General features: G+C 41.9%; 1 protein-coding gene across 8 annotated transcripts in view; it reads left to right on the top strand.

Moving 5' to 3' along the window:
* Positions 1 to 18,700, top strand: part of Dzip1 (DAZ interacting zinc finger protein 1) — a 54,354-nt gene that overhangs the window by 19,649 nt on the left and 16,005 nt on the right. For 6 of the 8 annotated variants that reach the window (XR_002391235.2, XR_002391234.2, XM_087193037.1 and 3 more), the window contains exons 10-15: positions 456 to 518; positions 6,335 to 6,475; positions 6,905 to 6,953; positions 8,067 to 8,123; positions 9,521 to 9,577; positions 15,959 to 16,018. Coding sequence is in view for 6 of the 8 variants with exons in the window: in XM_087193037.1 (XP_087049163.1) it covers positions 456 to 518; positions 6,335 to 6,475; positions 6,905 to 6,953; positions 8,067 to 8,123; positions 9,521 to 9,577; positions 15,959 to 16,018 (427 nt within the window). In the remaining 2 variants the exon portion in view is untranslated. The remainder of the gene's footprint in view (positions 1 to 455; positions 519 to 6,334; positions 6,476 to 6,904; positions 6,954 to 8,066; positions 8,124 to 9,520; positions 9,578 to 15,958; positions 16,019 to 18,700) is intronic. The other 2 variants (XM_013067826.3, XM_013067825.3) reach the window with 2 other exon arrangements.

The following is an 18,700-nucleotide window of genomic DNA, read 5'->3' as shown; positions in this document are numbered from 1 at the left end:
TAACTTGAAGGACACAGGAATTCCTAAGGTTGGCTAAATTTTTTCTGTTTCTTGCCTGTGAGCAGTGTTGTCAGTTTACAACCCATGGGGCCAGAAACCTTAATGTTTTCTCCTGGCCCTTAGATTGGCTAAGTAGCACAGTTTTTGCCAATAAAATTTTATTGGAACACAGCCACGCCCATTCACTTACATCTTATCTGTGGTTGTTCCCCACTACCTGTAGTTGTGACCCAGAGCCCAAAATAGTCACTGTTAGCTCCATAATAGACTCTTTGCTGATCCTGCCCTATATTAAAATCAGGAGCAAAGATTTTCAGCTGCATATATCCTTAAACATGCCCTAGAAGAGTACCAGACGGTTGGGTTTCATAGGTTCCCACTGAAAAGGAAGGTCACATTGTGAGTAGGTTTCAGTGACAGTTGAAAGCAAATCACTCTGTTCTATTCTCTCGTAGGAAAGCAAGTGGACAGCTCGAGTCCAAGCTCTCCATCAGGAGCACAAGAAAGAGAAGGGTCGGGTAAGACTGAATAACCAGAGCTGCTGAGTGGGTCTTCCCTTGTTTTTGTGGTACTGGGCATTGAACCGAGGGCCATGAGTATATGAAGCAAGCACTCTACAACTGAGCTGCTCCCTGACCCCAAGGGAGTAATTTTTAAAAAGCATATTTCTTTCTTTATAATAAAGGCAATGTTTGTCCACCTAACACTTGTGGAGAAATTTGTAACAAAATTAAAATTACTCACAACTCTAATACAAAAGATAACTACTGCCACTATTTTGTTACTTTTTTTCCCCATTTTTTCTGTGCTATAAATTTTGCATTTCTGTAAGTATAGACCTCCATATATATGTAGCCTTGCATAATTTACATTTTTCACTTAACAGATCATAAACATGTTTCTGTGTTTTAAAATATTGTTCAAAATCATGATTCCTGATGGCTTCATGATCTTATGGATATACGAGGTATCATAAGTTATTTGATCATTTCTTCATTACTGAATAAGTTTTTGATTTTTTTACATGTCAAAGCTGTAATATAAGTAAAGCAAAGACTGTTCACATTAAAGTCACTAATGAAAATAAAATTTAATTATGTCACTGTTTCTCTTTCACCTGAGTACGTCAGGTGTTAAATATATATGTTAGGGCTGGGGATTCAGGTCAGTGGTTCTGCTGCCTGCCTTGCAAGCACAAGGTCCCGAGTTTGATCCCCAGTACCAAAAAAATATATATATATGTGTATATAAATATATATGTATATACAAATATATAGGTGTTAAATATATGTGTGTGTATATATGTTGAAGTATATTTCCACTAGTGCAGAAAATCTAAAGTAGATTTATTTGAGAAGATTTTAAGATAGGAAATTTTGCTCATGTTTTCACTTGAAATTGTATTTGTCCCCTTTGTGTCCCTTGTAAATCTTTTCTGATGGAGAAAAATATTTCCTCTCCCTATACATTTCCTACAAAGACTGTATTCTCTCTTTCTTTGCTTCCCTCCTTTTCCCTCCCTCCCTCCCTCCCTCTTTCTCTCTCCTTTCTTTTTGGCAGTACTAGGGATTGAATCCAAAGGCTTATTTTTCATTTTGAAACATCATCTCACTGCATTGCTCAGGCTGGGCTTGAAGTTGTGATCCTCCTCAGCCTCCCACAGTGCTGGGATTATTAGGCCTGTACCACCATGTTTGGTTCTGAAAAGACCTTTCTTAGCATAGTACTAAGCAGGGCATATGATAGGTCATATAATTTATATGTGTATAATAGCTAGCATGATGAATGCTTTGATGACCATGAAACTCATTAGCTTGTATTCCTCTTAAGAAAAACACTGGCTGGACATGGTGGTGCATATCTGTAATCTCAGCATTTGGGAGACTGAGGCAGGAGGATCACTTTGAGTTTGAGGCTAGCTTGGGCTACGTAGTGAGTTCAAGGCCAGCCTGGACTACATAGCGAGACCTTGTCTTAAAAAAAAAAAAGTAAGACAACACTGAGAAAGAGAAAGAAAAAAGAGACTATGAACAATACTAAAGCCAAACTAAAGCAAACAAACAAAAAATAAAAGATAGAAATATCCCACCAAACACCTGGAGAACATTCCAGTGAAACTTCAGTGGGAAAGTTAGATATTAATCTGTCCTGAAAATTGTGCCGTTTCTAGAAAAGGAAATAAGAACTATGATTTTTTCTCTATTCCATATGTAGTACCATGTAGTCATGTAAATAATTTATAACATTTACACACAGACACACAGACACAGTGTACGTGCATGTACTCTCATACAGTCGTCTACAGAGACTGCAGATCATAACACCATGGCAGTGATTCACTTCGGGAGATAATTCCTGAGCATCCGCGATGGGCTACACTTTACACAGCTAAAAAAAGATGTGAAACAATCCCTGCTCTCAAGGATTGCTGTGTGATTGTAGCACAGTAGGAGGAGAATTGAGTCACAAGGAGATGATCAATGCAGGTGCCCTAGGGATTGAACAGAGTTTGGTGAAGTGGGATGGGGCTGCATGTGAGCTATGCACTGTTTATTTCTTCAGCCGGAACCACCCCTTGTGAGCTCCAGATCAGGTGGCCAGCTCTGTACTCAGCATCTCTGTGAGCTTCTCAAATGTGACTGGTATAAAATAAAGTTCTTGGATTTGTTCCCGGATGCAGTACATGGCACCCTAGTGAATGACTTGATTTCCTCTCCCTCAATCCTCAATTCCAGGCCATCCGCAGGTCCTGCCACGAACCTCACATCCCGTCTTCTGTACATTTTCATTACCTCTGCAGATAACTGAGCCTCTGTTATTTCTAAAGCAGCTCCAGTTCCAACCTTCCCCTTTCTTAATCTGCCCTCCACAGAGTGGGTAAAATAATCTGGCTGCTCTGTTGACCTCCACTGCAGCTTCATCCTGTTTCTTTCTCTGAATATACTTTCTAGCTATGATGGCCCCCTGGGAATTTCTAGAACATTCTTTTATTTTAACAAATGGAAAAACTCTTCCACTTGCTCTTCACTTGACTGGTTTCTTCCTTCACCTCCAGATTAGTTTTGCATTCTTTGTGACAAATCACCACAAATTTAGTGGCTTAAAACGGTCTGCATTTATCCTCTCACCATTTCCGTGGAATGAAAGTCTGGACACAGGGTGGTGGGGTCCTCCTCTCAGGGACTCACAAGCCACGTTCACCGTCAGCTGGTCCACACCCTTTCTCAACACAGCTGTTGGTCTCTTGAAGGCCAGCTGGAGAGCGTCTCCTGCTTTCATTCTCCCCTTCAGGAAAGGCTTGAAACTTTTTTTTTTTTAATACCCGGGATCGAACTCAGGAGGCAGGTGGCAGCACTGAGCTAAATCCCCGGCCCAGGTGTGGAACTTTTAAAAGGGCTCAGAGTCAGCAGAGTGGGACTTGGAAGTCCTTCCGCCTCCTCTGTATTCAGTTAGAAGTACATTGTGGGATCTTCCAGCCCGAGGGCCAGGGTTCATTTAGCGCCTGCACATTAGAGGATGTATCCTCCAGGGCCGTGTTAGACTCCTGCCTGGCCCACCCTCCTGGGCCTCCTCTCGGGCCTCCATGTCAGGTCCCCTCTGTCGCTCCATCTAGTGAGTCACAAATGCAGTTCTGATTACTGTTTGGTTTGTCTCCTTGTTTATTACCAGTCTCTCCCCATCATGGATGAAGAGCTCCATCTCTTGAGCCCTCTGTTGTCATCCCAGCACCCTCTAATGCCTGAAATGTTGTTGGCACTCATTTAATACCTGCAAGGCACCTAGACATCTGACTTTCTGGCTGGACTACGTGCAAGTTGTGGTTTCAACACTCATTGCCAAGTTATGATAGAGAAAGACTGGCTGTCGGTGGCACAGAGGAGGAAGGCGAGACCTTCCTGTCCCCAGGTGTGTGGCCATAGGGACCGCCAGGCTGCGCTGCTCCCTTGCCTCCTGGTTTGGCTGTTTAGAAACTACAAACTGCTCCTTTCCTCCCCCTCCTCTCTTAAACCCTAACAGAGGGGTTCAGTAATCTCTATCTGAGACCTAACTATTAATTATTCCACATGATTGCTGCTTACTCTTCCCACAATGCACATATTGTGTTTCTCTGTTTAGGAGAAGTGACCCTTGCCAACTTTTTATTGCTTTACCTAGATTCTCGGATTCTTGGCAGTCTTTTTTTTTTTTTTAAACTAGTAGTTCAAAGGGAGTCACAGATAAGTGCTGGCATGCTCTTTCGCCTCATCAGGAGACACCCAAGGGCTGGGGAGGTTGTAGAATGGCCTCGCAGTGAAGGGGAAGGTGGATGGGCGGATGTGCATTGGTAAAGGGAAGAGCTTGAAATGGTAAATCGCAAAATACTGGGCTTAGGGGCCACGTGCTTTTTGCGATAGTATCTGACTCTCATGTTTAGACTATCTGTATTCCTCCCTCACGAACTCTCCTATACCTTTGTAGTCCCTTAATTACAGTTTCAAAATGACATCACCTCTTGTTTTTTCCCTCAGGCCCCTTGCTTCCTGGGGCCTGGGACAACTCTCTCAAATTGTCCATCGGCTCCAAGAGTCTTGGACATTCCTGCTGGCTCTTCCAGTTCAGCATTTCTCAAACCACTTTTGGGGTGTGCTCTTGCAGGGGTCTGTGTGCGAATAGTTCCACATTCTTGACAGTGTCTTCCCTGGGGAGAGTCTTAGTACCCATCAGGATGCAAGAGGGTCTCAGAAACCTTTCCAGTCTGGTTCAGCTCAGTGTGTGTCCAGTTCACAGGCACACAGAGCACCGTGCTATGTATGAACTCACAGTGTTGAGCCAGAAGCCAGATGTGGAAGTTCAAGTCTGGGCTGTGCCCCCTCCAGGGGTCTGAATTTGGGCCAGTTCCTTTACCTCTCTAGACTTGAGTTTTCCCCCTTGTGTGCTGAGGCCAGAACATGTCTCCGTAACACTGTGATGAGGATTAAACAAGACGAAGTGATTATTAACATAGCATCTAGCACAAAGTGAATGCTGATTAAAAAAATAAATTAGGAGCTGGGGATGGTGGTGCACGTCTGTAATCCCAGTGCTCTGGGAGGCTGAGGCAGGAGGGTCACAAGATAAAGCCCAGCCTGGGTGACTCAGTGAGACCCTGTCACAAAATTTTTTAAAAAAGGTTATGGGGTGTGTGTGGCTCAGTATGAAGTGCTTGGGTTCGATTCCCACTGCTACAAAATGAACAAATTAGGAGATGCTGGTCTTACACACTCAGATCAGATATAGATACTTTCTGTCCGTCTATTTGATTAGCACACCCAATCTCCTGGTCAGACTTGGAATAACCTTAGGTTTGATTACCAGCCCCCACTTTCCCCTCTGTTTAAGCAACTACTGAAATTGCTTTAAGAGCCTTTCCCTAAATTATTGAAAAATTCTTGAATTCTTTTTGTCCAGTATGTGATCTTCCCTGGCATTAGGTCTCTAAAGATGAATCTCTCTGCCTGTTTTTCATTTCTCTTTGTTTCCCTCCCTCCATTCATCCCTTCTTCCTTCCTTCTCTTCTTCCTTCTTTTTTTTGGTACCAGGGATCAAACTCGGGACCTTGTGCTTGCGAGGCAGGCGGTGGAACCACTGAGCTAAATCCCTGGCCCCTCTTCTTCCTTCTTTTCCTCAACTGCTAATCCTCTGCCCCCTTTTTTCTCAGGAAGTATTTATTGAGAACTTACTTATTGAGTTACTTATTTTGATCTTTCTGAGACAGGCTCTCCCTATGTAGTTGAGGCTGGCCTTGAACTTGGAAATTTAGACCACCCTGTGGCCTAGGAAGACCCATGCGAGCCGAGACAGCCAAGCAGAAGTGTGCAGGACAGGGCCGAGTGAGAAGTTGAGAACTGAGGGGTGGGCAGAGCTCCGAGAGAGCAGCCTGCATCCTTGCCACTGCTCACCAAGTGCAATTTCATGTAATGTGTTGGCTCAGGTGCTCCCGTTAGGAGTTTTCTCTGTCTTGGGCCTTGAGCTCCCTGGGAAAAGATGAAGAGAGCCGTGGCCTTGACACAAAGTGATTGAAGATTTATCCAGTGACTTGATGTGCACAGGTAGCATAAGGCCAGCAGGAAAGTTAAAGTGTGCACATATAATCTGAAGAGCCAGGTTGGTAGCTCATGCCTGTAATTCCAGCACTCAGGAGGATGAGGCAGGAGGAGCATTGTGAATTGAGGCCAGCCTGGGCTGTGTGGTGAGTTCAAGGCTGCCCGAACTACATAGTGAAACCCTGTCTCACAAAACAAAAGGAAACAAAAAATTGGCAGGAAGAAATCATAGTATGCATAGCTTGCAAATGGATGCTTCAATTATTTTTCAGCTTCTGTCACACATAGAGAAACTTCGAACCTCAATGATAGATGATCTAAATGCAAGTAATGTTTTCTACAAGAAAAGGATAGAAGAGCTAGGCCAGAAACTCCAGGAGCAGAACGAGCTGATTATCACTCAGAGGCAGCAGGTATGTCTGGCAGTTGCCTGGTATACCAGAGTTCTTTAAGCATCGAAGTTTATCAAAGAACACAAGTTTTTTTTTTTTTTTAGCTTAGACCATTTGTAGGTTGTATAAGGTAAAGAAGCTGGACTATTTCCCCCATTGCAATAACTTATAAATTGAAATAAAAATTTTAAAAAGGTATTTGAAAATATTGTAGAGCAGATTTATTCCACTAAAATTCAGAATACATTTGATGGTAGATCAGAAGTAGCCAAGTCCAAATATCCTACTTTTATTTATAAAACTTGCCTCTGTGTTTTAAAGTCCATGTGCCCTGTGTCTTTGGATGATTTAGCAAACAGGTTAATTTCCTAACAACTGTTTCTAGCCATTATCCCGTCTGTTCCTGTTTCATTCCAAGCGTGAATCGATAGAAGACTTTTTTTTTTCCAGATTAAAGAGTTTACCAGTAAACCATTAAGCAGTGTCAGTGAAGCCAAAGGTAAGTGGACAAGATCACTGTGGTAACCACGCTGGCAGAGAACTCGAGCCTCTCTGACTCATGTGCCCGTTCCTCTGGGTATTTGAATCTAGGAGATCTGTCCTCTTGATACTTTAACATTTGGGAGATCTCTTACCACGTCACAGAAAGTTGAAGAATTTTAAAAACTTCACACTGTCATTTACTAGTTTCATTTTTTAAAATCAGAATACACTGTACCTGCTCAGTAACCATTTACCTCTAGTAAGACAGAGTTATGGTTGAAAGCACGGGGTCTGGAGATCATCTGGGTTCAACTCCCATCTTTGGCACTTTGTAACTTCGAAGATCTCTGCTCAGTTTTTGTAGGCTTGTTCTGAGGATTAAGTGGGATAGCCCATGTGAGGAACACCTGTTAATACGGGTGCATCAGTGCCAGCTCTTATGATCCATATTAAAACATTATTCTAGAGTTCTGTGAGGGCTTCTTGTGCTATCCTGGATTGAGGATGGAGGTTGGTTCCGAGTGTGGTGGGGGTAAACAACCTTCCGAGGGGACCAATGATAGCTCGGCCGTCTCCTGTCAGTCAAGAGCTAGACCAGAAGGGAGATCAGACCCCCCAACAGCAGAGCCTGAAAGCTGCCCTTCTGCCAGGCCTTGTGCCCCGAGATTCTAGCCTTGGTTCCTGCACCTGTCAGGTTGTTAAGGAATCTTTGCCTACTTGAGGGGGCCTGGGGTTGGGTACTGGGCTGTGTGAGATGGGTTTCCTTCCCTTTTGTTTTGAGATAAAGATTGGTGAAAAAGAGGATTGTAATTGCCTTTAACTTTTCTCGGACTAGTGACAGCTTAGATAATGAGGAATACCTGTGTAATAATATTAATCACTAAATTATTAACACCTGCATCATTATAATTATTTAGATATTATAAATATATGAATAAAGTAATTCTAGGAAAAGTTTAGCCTTAAAAAGATTCATGTTTAATATATCTATTCTCTTGGGTGAGATGCTTTATGTTTGTAAATTTCATGTTGTTTTTCTGGTGGGGAAAAGATTGCATAAAGGCTGCCAAAGTTTAATGCTAACTTGTGATTTCTGTTATTAACATTTTTTTTTGTTTATTCATTTCAGGGAATTCTTTAACCTGGCAAGCTTTTGAATCTAAGTCAGCTGCCCCAGCTGTACCTAGTAAGTTTCTATAATACGTTCTGGGCTCTAAAATATCTTTAAAAATGATAATCCAAGGGCCAGAGATTTAGCTCAGTGGTTCCACCACCTGCCTCGAAAGTGCAAGATCCTGAGTTCGATCCCTGGTATGGAAAAAAAAAAATCTAAGCTATAACTTTCACTTTTTTTGGTTTTTTGAGGCAGGGTCTCCTTTTGTAGTTCAAGCTGGCCCTGAACTCACTGTGAGCCCAGGCTGGCCCAGGTGGGCCAGGCAACGGTTAGACCTGCTGAGTGCTCAGGATTGGAGGGGCCAGGTCTGGGGCTGGCCGTGGAGGGACGACACCGCTCAGGTGGGGCCAGGACTCGCCGGAGGGCTCTGCAGTGACTGAAGGATGTTAATGAGTAGGCTCTGGAACTTGGCACAGTTGCCTCCTGGATAATGATAATGATTTTAACCATTCAGTCTTGTCTTGTGCTTCTCAAAGCTGAAGAGGTTGGAGGTGGAGAGGGGGACGGGAATAGGAGTGGGGGAGGAGAGAAGCTGAACTTATATCCTAGGAAATAAAAACAAAATTCATAGAAGGACGGAAAGGTTAAAAAAAAGAAAAGACTGCATTAATTAAACACCCACAATAACAACAAACTTCAGCCCAGTGTTTGGAGTGTTTTTCAGAATTGGTTTATTGTACATGAATTTCATTGCAGCATTATTCACAGTAGTCCAGAAGTGGAAACAATCTAAATGTCCATCAACCAATAAATAGATAATAAAAATGTGGTCTTTTCATATAACAGAATGTTGTTGGACCCTAAAAATCCATGCTGACATTGTTGGGTACAGTCGTACACGCCTGGAATCCCAGCCCTCTGGGAGACTGAGGCAGGAGGGTTGCAAGTTTGAGCCCAGTTTAAGACCCTGTCTCAAATTTTAAAAAATTTGTTTTAAAGGGCTGGGGATGTAGTTCAGTGCAAAGGCCTTGACTTCAATCCACAAAAGACTGTATACCTTACGATTCTATGTATGTGAAATGTCCTGAATAGGCAAATTCATAGAAACAAAAGGAGGATTAATTTTTGCCAAGAGATGGGGCTTCAGGCACAAATGAGTTATGATGCTTAATAGGTGCAGGTATTTCGGCAGTTGAGGTGATGAAAATGTTCTAAAATTAAAAAGTGATTATGTTTGCACAATTCTATGTGTATACCAAAAACCCCTGAATCATATATTTTTAAAAGGTAAGTTGTATCTGAAGGAAGCTTTTATAAAAATTACTTAAGGTTAGTTATATGATGCCTGTCATTTGAGCATTTGTCTCTCGTGGTCTGTATGTATAATGACTAATTTGAGGAGTATTTGATCAGCATGTACAGAGCCTTGTGTCTTAATGATGGGGCTTTTACCTTTTATGCTTTTTCAGTGAATGCCTCCACCCCTCAGACTCTGGAAGTCAAATCAAATCTAACAATGGCACATGGTAAGTTTCAGCAGTAGTCTGCATTTTACGTGCGGTTTCCACCCTGAGTCAGATAATTTATTAACTAAGGTTCTGGGGGTTGGGCTAATTATGTAAAACAGAAAACACTTTAGTGATTACAAAACAGTTAATAAAACTGCAGGGTTTATATGTACTATTATTACAAACTAACTCTATCTACCCAAGTCATAAAATATTAGATGTATATATTATCAGACTAACAAATAGAGATTTTTAACTTTGAGTGCTATCTTGCTTATTTATGACTTTTGTAGTAGGTACTGAATAAGAAGGAGGGTGATTTGCTACTAGACCAGCCAGCTAGCACATGCCACAGGGCATATGTGATTGTTTTTATAACTTTGTATCAAGTCACCTTTTCTAAACAAACAGCTTCAGTGATTGGTTAGGAAAATATAGGGGGAAAAAAAAAAACCAAACGTGGTGGAAACCAAAGGAAATAAGTAGGATGAAGTTTCACTAGATGAAATTATTGCCAGGAGTCAGTTCTTGGACCAAGCCAAGGGGTTCTAATTGTTATTAACATGATCCAGTAGATGGGGTAAATAATTGTAGCCGTATTTTGCTTTTTGTACAACAAAGGTGCATATAGTTTTCATAGCTGTGTATTATAATTGAATCAAGGAGAAGAGAATTATCTTTTTCCTGTCTTATCTAGAAATACTCTAGAATGTAATGATTACTTCCTGCTACTTTTGCTTTAGGCTTTTGAAAAAGACTTAAATCTCTGATCTAAGCAGTCAGCTTCGTGGGCCAGTCTGTCTCCCTAAATGTCTGGTCTATATATGATAGTCTTTAGTGATGATCCTTTTTATTCATGACTGACTCATTAAGTATTTTATTACTCCTTATTTTTTTCCTAAGATCATTTCAGGAGAATCACAGTATGTAATACATAAATTCTCCACATACTGGATCTTGTTACATACAAGTGTTGAGAACATGTAGTTTTTTCCTTTGGGTCTATAACAGATAATTTGCATGATGGACATACATAAATTTGCTTTAATATTCATTATACAAGAAAATTATTTCTTGCAATCATTGTTTATTTTCTCTTGCTTCCTTCTTTTAGGGTTGATTTTGGTAAAGGTTATTGGTTATTAAACCTTGGAACTTCAACAGTGTATTTTAGATTCTTTTCTTTTTTCTCACATTGTTATTGCTAACCTTAGGAATGGCATTATACACAGGCCATATTTTCTTTTTTGCATATCTTTTTGTTGCTCGATAAAGGACACCAAATAGATGCATGAAGCTGTTTGGGGCTCATTCAAGGGTCCTGATGTCTCTGTCAGTTCCAAAGCGCCTGTTCTATATGGACCCTGCCTGGATTGGCCCAGGGCCCCAAGAAGCAGTCAGGCCACCTTCCTGGCATCTACTGAAATTGAATTACTAGTTTTAAATGCTGGGGAGATCTGGAAAGAGGCCCACAGGCCTTGGGTGGGGAGCAGAGCTGCTTATGAGCATCTCCGTGGATAGGAGGTAGGAGGAGGTTTGGTCAGAGCCCACTCATGTCCCCACCCGGCCATGGCCTCTTCTCCAGGGGGACACAGGCAGGGAGCAGTTAGTCATGTGTTGTGTGATGTTCGTCAGTTCATTCACACTCCATCTGGTTCCATCTCAGACCTTGAAGAGGTTCTCCGTCATGAAAAATGTCATGATTGCTGACTGTCTTAGTTTGGATTCACTGCGCATAGACACTGAGGGGCAGATTTGCCGCCAGGAGGCAGGATTGGATGAAGGGGTTGTTGAGCACACATTCAGGTGCAGTGGCAGCCTCAGCAGCCCTACTTTAGAGTCCTAGGGCTGGCCTGGTCACTCAGGAATTGTCCTCCATGAGGCAAGGGATGGCAAGGGATGGCAAGGAAATTTGCCCCTGTGCTGGTCTGTTGCCAGCTATAGGCTTCCTCGAGGAGAAGATAGTCTGCTCTCTCCAGCTGAGGGCACTTCGTGGAAGGGACAGTGCAGACTGCCATGAGCCAACATTGGCAGCACATCTGCCCTAAGGGGGTTTGGGTAAAAATGAGAACTCTGATAATTCCCCTGCTACACCAGCTGAGCATCAGAGACAGTAAATTCTGATTCTAAGACGCTCAGTAGAAGGAAGCATGGATTCTGGAGAAAACAGATGATCATGCTTGGTTGCCATTCACTAAATTTTTCCTGGAAAACAACTCAGATTTTTAGTAGTATTTATATCACTGGAGATCGCATTGCTCAAGGAGTTGTGATATTACAATGCCCACAAAATAAAATATACTTTGTTGTTATTAAACCAACCCATATGCCAATTGCTTAGGTTGGCCTGATAGTGTGGGACCCTTTTAGCGTGACGGGCAAAATATCTATCTTCTTGTAGGAGTGAGGATGCAGAATCACCTTTTGCAACACCTATGGGCGCCTGCTAAGTTTTACAGACACGTAAATATCTCCTTAATTTGATGTATATATTGTGAGGGGTTGATGTGCGCCCAGCTTTATGATATAGCTAGAATGAGGGCCACAGAAACGAGTGGTTAAAAATGAGCAACTGCCCTAAGTCGTTAAGTGTGTATAGTTGGTTTTCAAAAGGCACAAAGTTTTTTTAAATTGGACTTTATAGTTACTATATTTTTTCCTCAGTATAAATAGCTTACATCTTGAAATACTAAAACTTAATGCAGTACTTTCATTTATTGTCCAGTATGTGAAAAGTAGAAATATTTTAGAGTTGTGGTGTCTCATGACTTATTGGGAAGGAAGATGGCTTCCCCTCTGAGTACCATTGCCTGAACTCTTGGGGAAACGGGTTGACGATTGTTGAAGGGACATCTCTGTTCAGTAGGACTGGACCCTTTAGATGAGAATGGATTGGAGCCCTGCCAAGTGACCATGCTTACATGCAGTTGCAAAGGGAGATTTATGCAAGTGGCTGACATCCTAGATTTATATTCTGAGAGAGCCTGGAAATCTTCAATGGACTCTTATCCCTTAGAGAAGAGTTTAACATTCCTCTTCATAATGGTGGCACTTCTCTACAGTGTCTGATGCCACTCCTGCCTTCCTTCCCGGTCACAGACCACCGAGCAATGATGGATAGCTATGGGCTCCCCCTTTTTGTGTATGGTCAAGGGTAGGCACAAGAGATAGATAAGTCAGAAACAAAGTCTTCCCCCAGGACATCTACAGTCTATTAATGAAATGCTTATAATTCTGGTACAAAGTGAAAGCCATTGATAAACTAAGTGGTATTATTTTGGGGACTCTGGGAAGACTTCTGGAGCGGCTGACCTTTGGCCATTTGAGTTATAGATTTGAACATGAACATGTAGGGATGGTGTCCTAGGCAGGGTCAACAGTAGGAGGGAAAGGTAGCAGGAAAGCACTCAGTGTGTTAATGGTGCAGATTTATTACTGGGCTGAGCACAGAATGCAGATGAGGTTTGAAGGAAACAAAGTTGGCTCAGCCCTCTCATGGCATTTTTTGAGTGCCAGACTGCAGCTGTCCAGGTCATCTGGGCAGTGGATGCCTGCTGAATATGCTGGAGGCTGGGCGTGCAGAACTGAAGAACTGGGCTGTAGACAGTTGGCCTGACCAGAGCGTGTTCAGAAATCAGAGCTGGGGAGTTGGTGATCATGGATATGACATTCCTCCCCTAGGAGTTGGGCTTGTGATGACCAGACTGCAGAAGAGGGAGTGAACAAACAGCTGTTGAGTGGAATGGATGGAAAGGCTTAGCCAGTGATTGGGGAGGAGGGCAAGGGGGGGGGGTCAAGCATGGTGAGCTCTGATACTGGCGGATGGCATTGCTATTTGGAGAAGTCAGGCAGACAAGCACCAGTAGGAAGGCCAAGAGGCAGGATTTTGGAAGCAGATGGTCTGGATTCACAGCCAACTCTAAAGCTGTGGGCTTGGGTTTCCTTACCTGACAAGTGAGGAAAACAGTAATGGCTACCTTGGGTCAGATGAGGCATGAGCCACTGAGGAAGCCCTGACTCAATGGTAGCTGCTCAGGTAGGATGATGAAGTCTATTTGAAAGTCAGTAAGTGGGAAGAGGGGCAAGACTGGCTAGAGTTCTGGGAGCCTTTCTTTTGGAGGTAATGGCAGGAGACTGAGGTAAGGAATTTTCTGGACGCCTCCAGCAAGTTCAGGGGAGACTCAAGCCTCTGAGTGTTTCAGCTCTCACCCTGGAATCTCAGCACTGGAGCTGGGATGAATGGAAGCTGCCCTGTGGCTTCCACAGCCCCAGAGTGGCAGCCCTTCTTCCCCAGTGAGGTCTGTCGGCTTGACTGGGAGCTGGAGTGTGGTCAACCTCATGTTCTCAGCCTGTGTGGTAATCTAACCTTCCAGAATGATCTCTTGCACCACAGAAGGAAATAGTCAGGACTTTGGCAGTTTATCCTGCCTCTAGAAAAATAAGTCACAGGACTATCCCAATAACAGAATAATAAATGGGTGGATGATGATTTTGTCAAGGTTTTATCCCAAATTCCCTTATACCCTTATTTTGTCATCTTCATAAAGTATAGTAAAATGTAAACAATATGACTTTTTGTTTGTTTGTTTGTTTTGCAGTACAGGGGATCGAACTCAGGACCTTGTGCTTATGAGGCAAGAGTGCTGCCACTGAGCTAAATCCTGGGCAAACCATGACTTTTTTAAAAGCTGAAATTAGTTGTCCTTCCTAAATCTCTATTTTCAGCAATTCTAACTAGTAAAGTAACCTATTTGTATAGTTTGAGAATCTTAATGCTGCATAACAAATTTGAGAGGCACCGTTTTGATGTTCAGTAGTTATGGTACCTGGATGGACTTAAATGCTCCAGTAGACCATGTTCCAAAAGTTGATTCGAAAGTACTGTGATTTAAAATGCATTTCTCCCAGATAGCCAGTTAGGTATTGGTATTGGGTTTCTGGTCAAGCAATAAGAGCCACTTTATATATACGTAATCCAACCACTCATGTATCCATCCTTCCATCCATTTATAATACAGTAAGTACCCTTAAATAAATTAAAAATTGGACCTTTCTAAGTAAGAGGATTAGATCTGTGCTATCTTAGATTCATTCCTAGTCACCTGGTGAGCACTCAGTAATTTTTGCCCATTGTTAACCTGGCCCATCACCTACTCGTGGTCCTGGGATGAATGAAATGACCTTCACCTTGGGAGTGAGGTGGGATTTGGGGTGGGGTGGGGGTCTCTGTGTCAGTCTCCAAGCTGAAGTTTAGTGAACTATCCACCACCCAAGCCAGACTTGCTGGTTGCACTTTGTTCCATTTGTATAATGCCTGACTGCCATTGATACACCTTCTCCATCAAGGAAATTGCCCTGTTTGTAGTTCGGGACTAGGTTTTATTTATGCTGCTGGTAGGTTTCCTTATGCATGCAGGTAACATTTCCTTGGGAAAATTCATCAGAGTTCTCATCTCCCTGGACACAGTGCCAGTCGGGGTGCCGTTGGGAGCAGTCAGTCCTTCACCTGCCCAGCTGCGGGGTGTGAGTCTTCTCCAGCCCACCCCCTCACCCTTACTCCAGGAGCAGAATGGGGGTTTGGAACCTGAGTTAGGTATGGGGAGGCATGTAGGAATTAATCTGTTGTACTCTTGCTGCTGATCTGTCTTTGGGTTCTACCACTTGAAGTCCTTGAGATTACAGCAGGAAGTAGGAATCCAGGGCCCCAAGATTTTTTTTTTTTTTTTTTTGTACCGGGGATCAAACTTGGGACCTTGCACTTGCAAGGCAGGCGCTGGAACCACTGAACTAAATCCCCGGTCCAAGATTTTTTTTTTTTTTTTTGCAATTGAAATATTTACACACCTGATCGAAACATTTTATAAGTGAGACGATCTTTTGCATTTGTGTCCTTGTGTTTTAAATAGGTTGATGAGGGAGGAGCTTTAACTTGATTACAATCATATCTTGGTACTCGACTGCTTTGAAACTCATGGAATCTGTTACTTGAAGCGTTTTGATGCAAAAATTTTGTCCTGGTTCTCATCACAGGCAAGATAGAACTGATTGATGTCAAGTGCCTCTTTCTTGCTATCTTTCCAGCCAAAACAATTCGTTTGGTCCTCATTTTTAATACTCATGATATCTCCTGGAACCAATGAATGCAAATACAAAGGTTCCACTGTATTTAAAAATAAAATTTTTTTGAGAGTGGAGTTAATGGAAGACACAGAAGTTGAAAATTCTAGGAGAAAGTGACCAGTTTTAACTGACTGCCTTGATGTTTTGTCCCAGTAGATTCTTGCTATGTAAACATTCTATACAATTTAAAAATAATATCTTCCAATATTGTTTGAGAGGAAACTAATGTTACTTTGTTGATGTCCTGTTTGTATTATTCTTATTTTTCCTCATTAATAGAACAGGCATTTTCGTCGCACATACTGGAACCAATAGAAGAACTTTCAGAGGAAGAAAAAGGTAACAAAGGACTTGATCAGGGTTTACCTGCATAGATGATATTGTTATGTTAAAACCCAAGCCTTGAAAATACAAACCAGTGGTTCATATCAAAATTAGGAAAGACATTTAGGTTTGGATACATTTTGTTACCTTATTTCTCTGATTTATTTTTCCTGCTTAGTTGCATTCTTAATGGAGGTAGATTAATAGGAAATTCCCTGTATTAGGGAACTTGAAAACAAAAGGTCTTTATAGTATTTCAATGCACATATTTTCCCATCAGATGACACATTGACCCACATTCTGCCAGATGATATGGAACTTTCTGTATCAGAGTGGTGATCTCATACCCTAAATCTGAAATCAGTGAGTAAAGTGCCTATTTCCAAATTATTTTAATATCAAGAAAAACAGGTCTAAGCTGTTGATGTGGAAATTATTGTGCAAAATACCTGCATGGTAAAGTTTGGGTGCTACTACACGTTTTGGGAGATAAAATTACTGCTTATTTTACTTAGCATTTCTAGAAATAATTATTAACTTTTGAAGTTTATGAAAATATATAATTTTATAAAGATTTTTTAATAAAGAGTTTTTAATACTAGACTTGTAGATTCTGAAAACACCTATGTTTGAATCAGCTTATCATAATTTTTTCCTTAATAATAATAATAGTTTACCATATATTACTTCTTTAGGAGAAAGTAAATTGTTAATTTATATGCAGGTTCTAGTTTTGTAATTTCTATCAAGAAGTAAAATTATATATTCTAGTATGTAAACTCTTAATACATCTTACAACTTCTGTATCGTCTAGAGTTCTACCAAGTTTTACAACAAATTTTATAAGGCTGTAAACTGAGATTTGACCAAAGCAGGTATATTTATAATATCTACATTATGTGTATTTTCAAACCTTGGTCTTGCTAGGATCATCGGTACTTTTTGCTGTTAATAGGATTTGTTTATTTTGCTTCCATATATCTTTGCAACTTGTCTTGACTCTCTATGTATTAGACTAGTTGAGGATTTCATATCTTCTCACCCAAGTAATTGCTCATAGCTGCCACTGATTTTATTTTTTATTTAGTTTTGGTTTATTGAGACAGGGTCTTACTATGCAGTTCAGGCTGGCTTGAACTATGTAGCCCAGGCTGGCCTTGAACTCATGGTGATCCTCCTGCCTCAGCCTCTGGAATGCTGGGATTATAGCCATGCACTACCATACCCGGCTTTGTCACTGATTTTAAAACATCTTATTTTAGTTGCCTAATTTCTCATTGTTTTGTAATTGCTGTACCAATGTTTAGAAACCCCTTTGTTTCAAAACAAGACTACAGAAAAATTATACTAAAAAAATACAAAGTTCCTGAGGGAAATTTAGGGGTAGCCTAGTAAGCATAACTTTAATGAGCGAGAGTATCGCCCTGTAATGGGATGCTTGCTTTGTACTGTCAGAGAAAGATGGGGTGTGATGGGTCACGACCAGTCACCCCTGTGGCCTGAAGGGTGGCCAGCGCCCAGGCATGGAAGCAGTGCCTGCTGGCCAGTCCATTCCACAGCTGAGACTTTGTGGAGGTACAGTGTTAGCTACTATTGTACAGTCAGTTGCCAGTAGTTCGAAATCAGAATATTTCACAGGAACATCCTACTTTCTGGCCTCTCTCGCAAAAATGGAAACACTGGGCATAAGATCCATTTTAGCAGCATTTAGCAGGGCTGTATAGCAGTCTTCAGCTGTATACGCAGCCTCAGACTGCCGTAATCCCTCCCCTTTTGTCCCCTACATGGCCTTCTTTGTTTTGTGTAGGCATAGGAATTAGGGAGTCCTATCTGTAAAGAGAAATAGTACTTAAAAGCATTGTTTAAGTGATTTTCAGCCATTCCGGGTGGTTTCCTGGAGATGGGACGAACCAATCTTACCCTGCTTGAATTCTGAATAATGATACGTCATTATTATTGTGCAAGGAGCATTGTTCCGTTTTCCTACCTGCATATCATTTATGAATGTCCAAGGCATAGAATCCCTTACTCTTTGAAAATTTGGGAAATGAATCCAGAGGTTCAGAATTCAGAGGTTCAGCTCCTGTAGTTCACACACTTAAAAAACAAATTGACAAGGGCTGTAGGAGGAACCGTGATTTCTCTACCATCACCCAGATGAGCCTGTTGACCTCCATTTCCGGGTTCCACTCACTGCATCAATGTACCTGTGCAATTGGAGTTCTGCCCAACATGAGACAAGAGCTTGGGATCATTGCCAGCAAACCTCATTGTTGGTTGTTGCCATTTGGGCACCAAAGTTGCCACCATTGGTTGTTGAAGAACTGGATGAGGAAAGAAAATAGTCTTTCAGTTGTAGCTCTGGGGGGAGACTGAGTTCTGAGGACCACGAAAAGCACCCCAGAGCCCAAGTGCTGCAGAAACCAGTCATTGTGTTCTTCTAGCACCTTGTGGTGTCAGCCTGCTGGCAGCAGATTAATTACCATCAGTAAATTCCTCAGCTTGTGCTAACACTTTGCAGATAAACGCTGGTGGAGCTAAATTTTTGCAGTGCTTTGCAAAAACACTGTGGCTGTTCCTAAGAAATAACCTGACACATGCACATTTCTGCGCATAGTACTTGCAGTTGTGAGGAGGCACATTTGACCTTGCTGTTTTATAGGATATTAGATTGTGAGGCCCACAAGGGTGCTCAGA

This window comes from Heterocephalus glaber, unplaced genomic scaffold, assembly GCF_053883595.1.
Source record: "Heterocephalus glaber isolate CG9 unplaced genomic scaffold, H.glaber_assembly_v1.0 deba00001577, whole genome shotgun sequence".
Classification (NCBI taxonomy): Eukaryota; Metazoa; Chordata; class Mammalia; order Rodentia; family Bathyergidae; genus Heterocephalus; species Heterocephalus glaber.
Note: the sequence above shows the minus strand (reverse complement) of the source record. Positions and strands in the feature narration are given on the sequence as shown.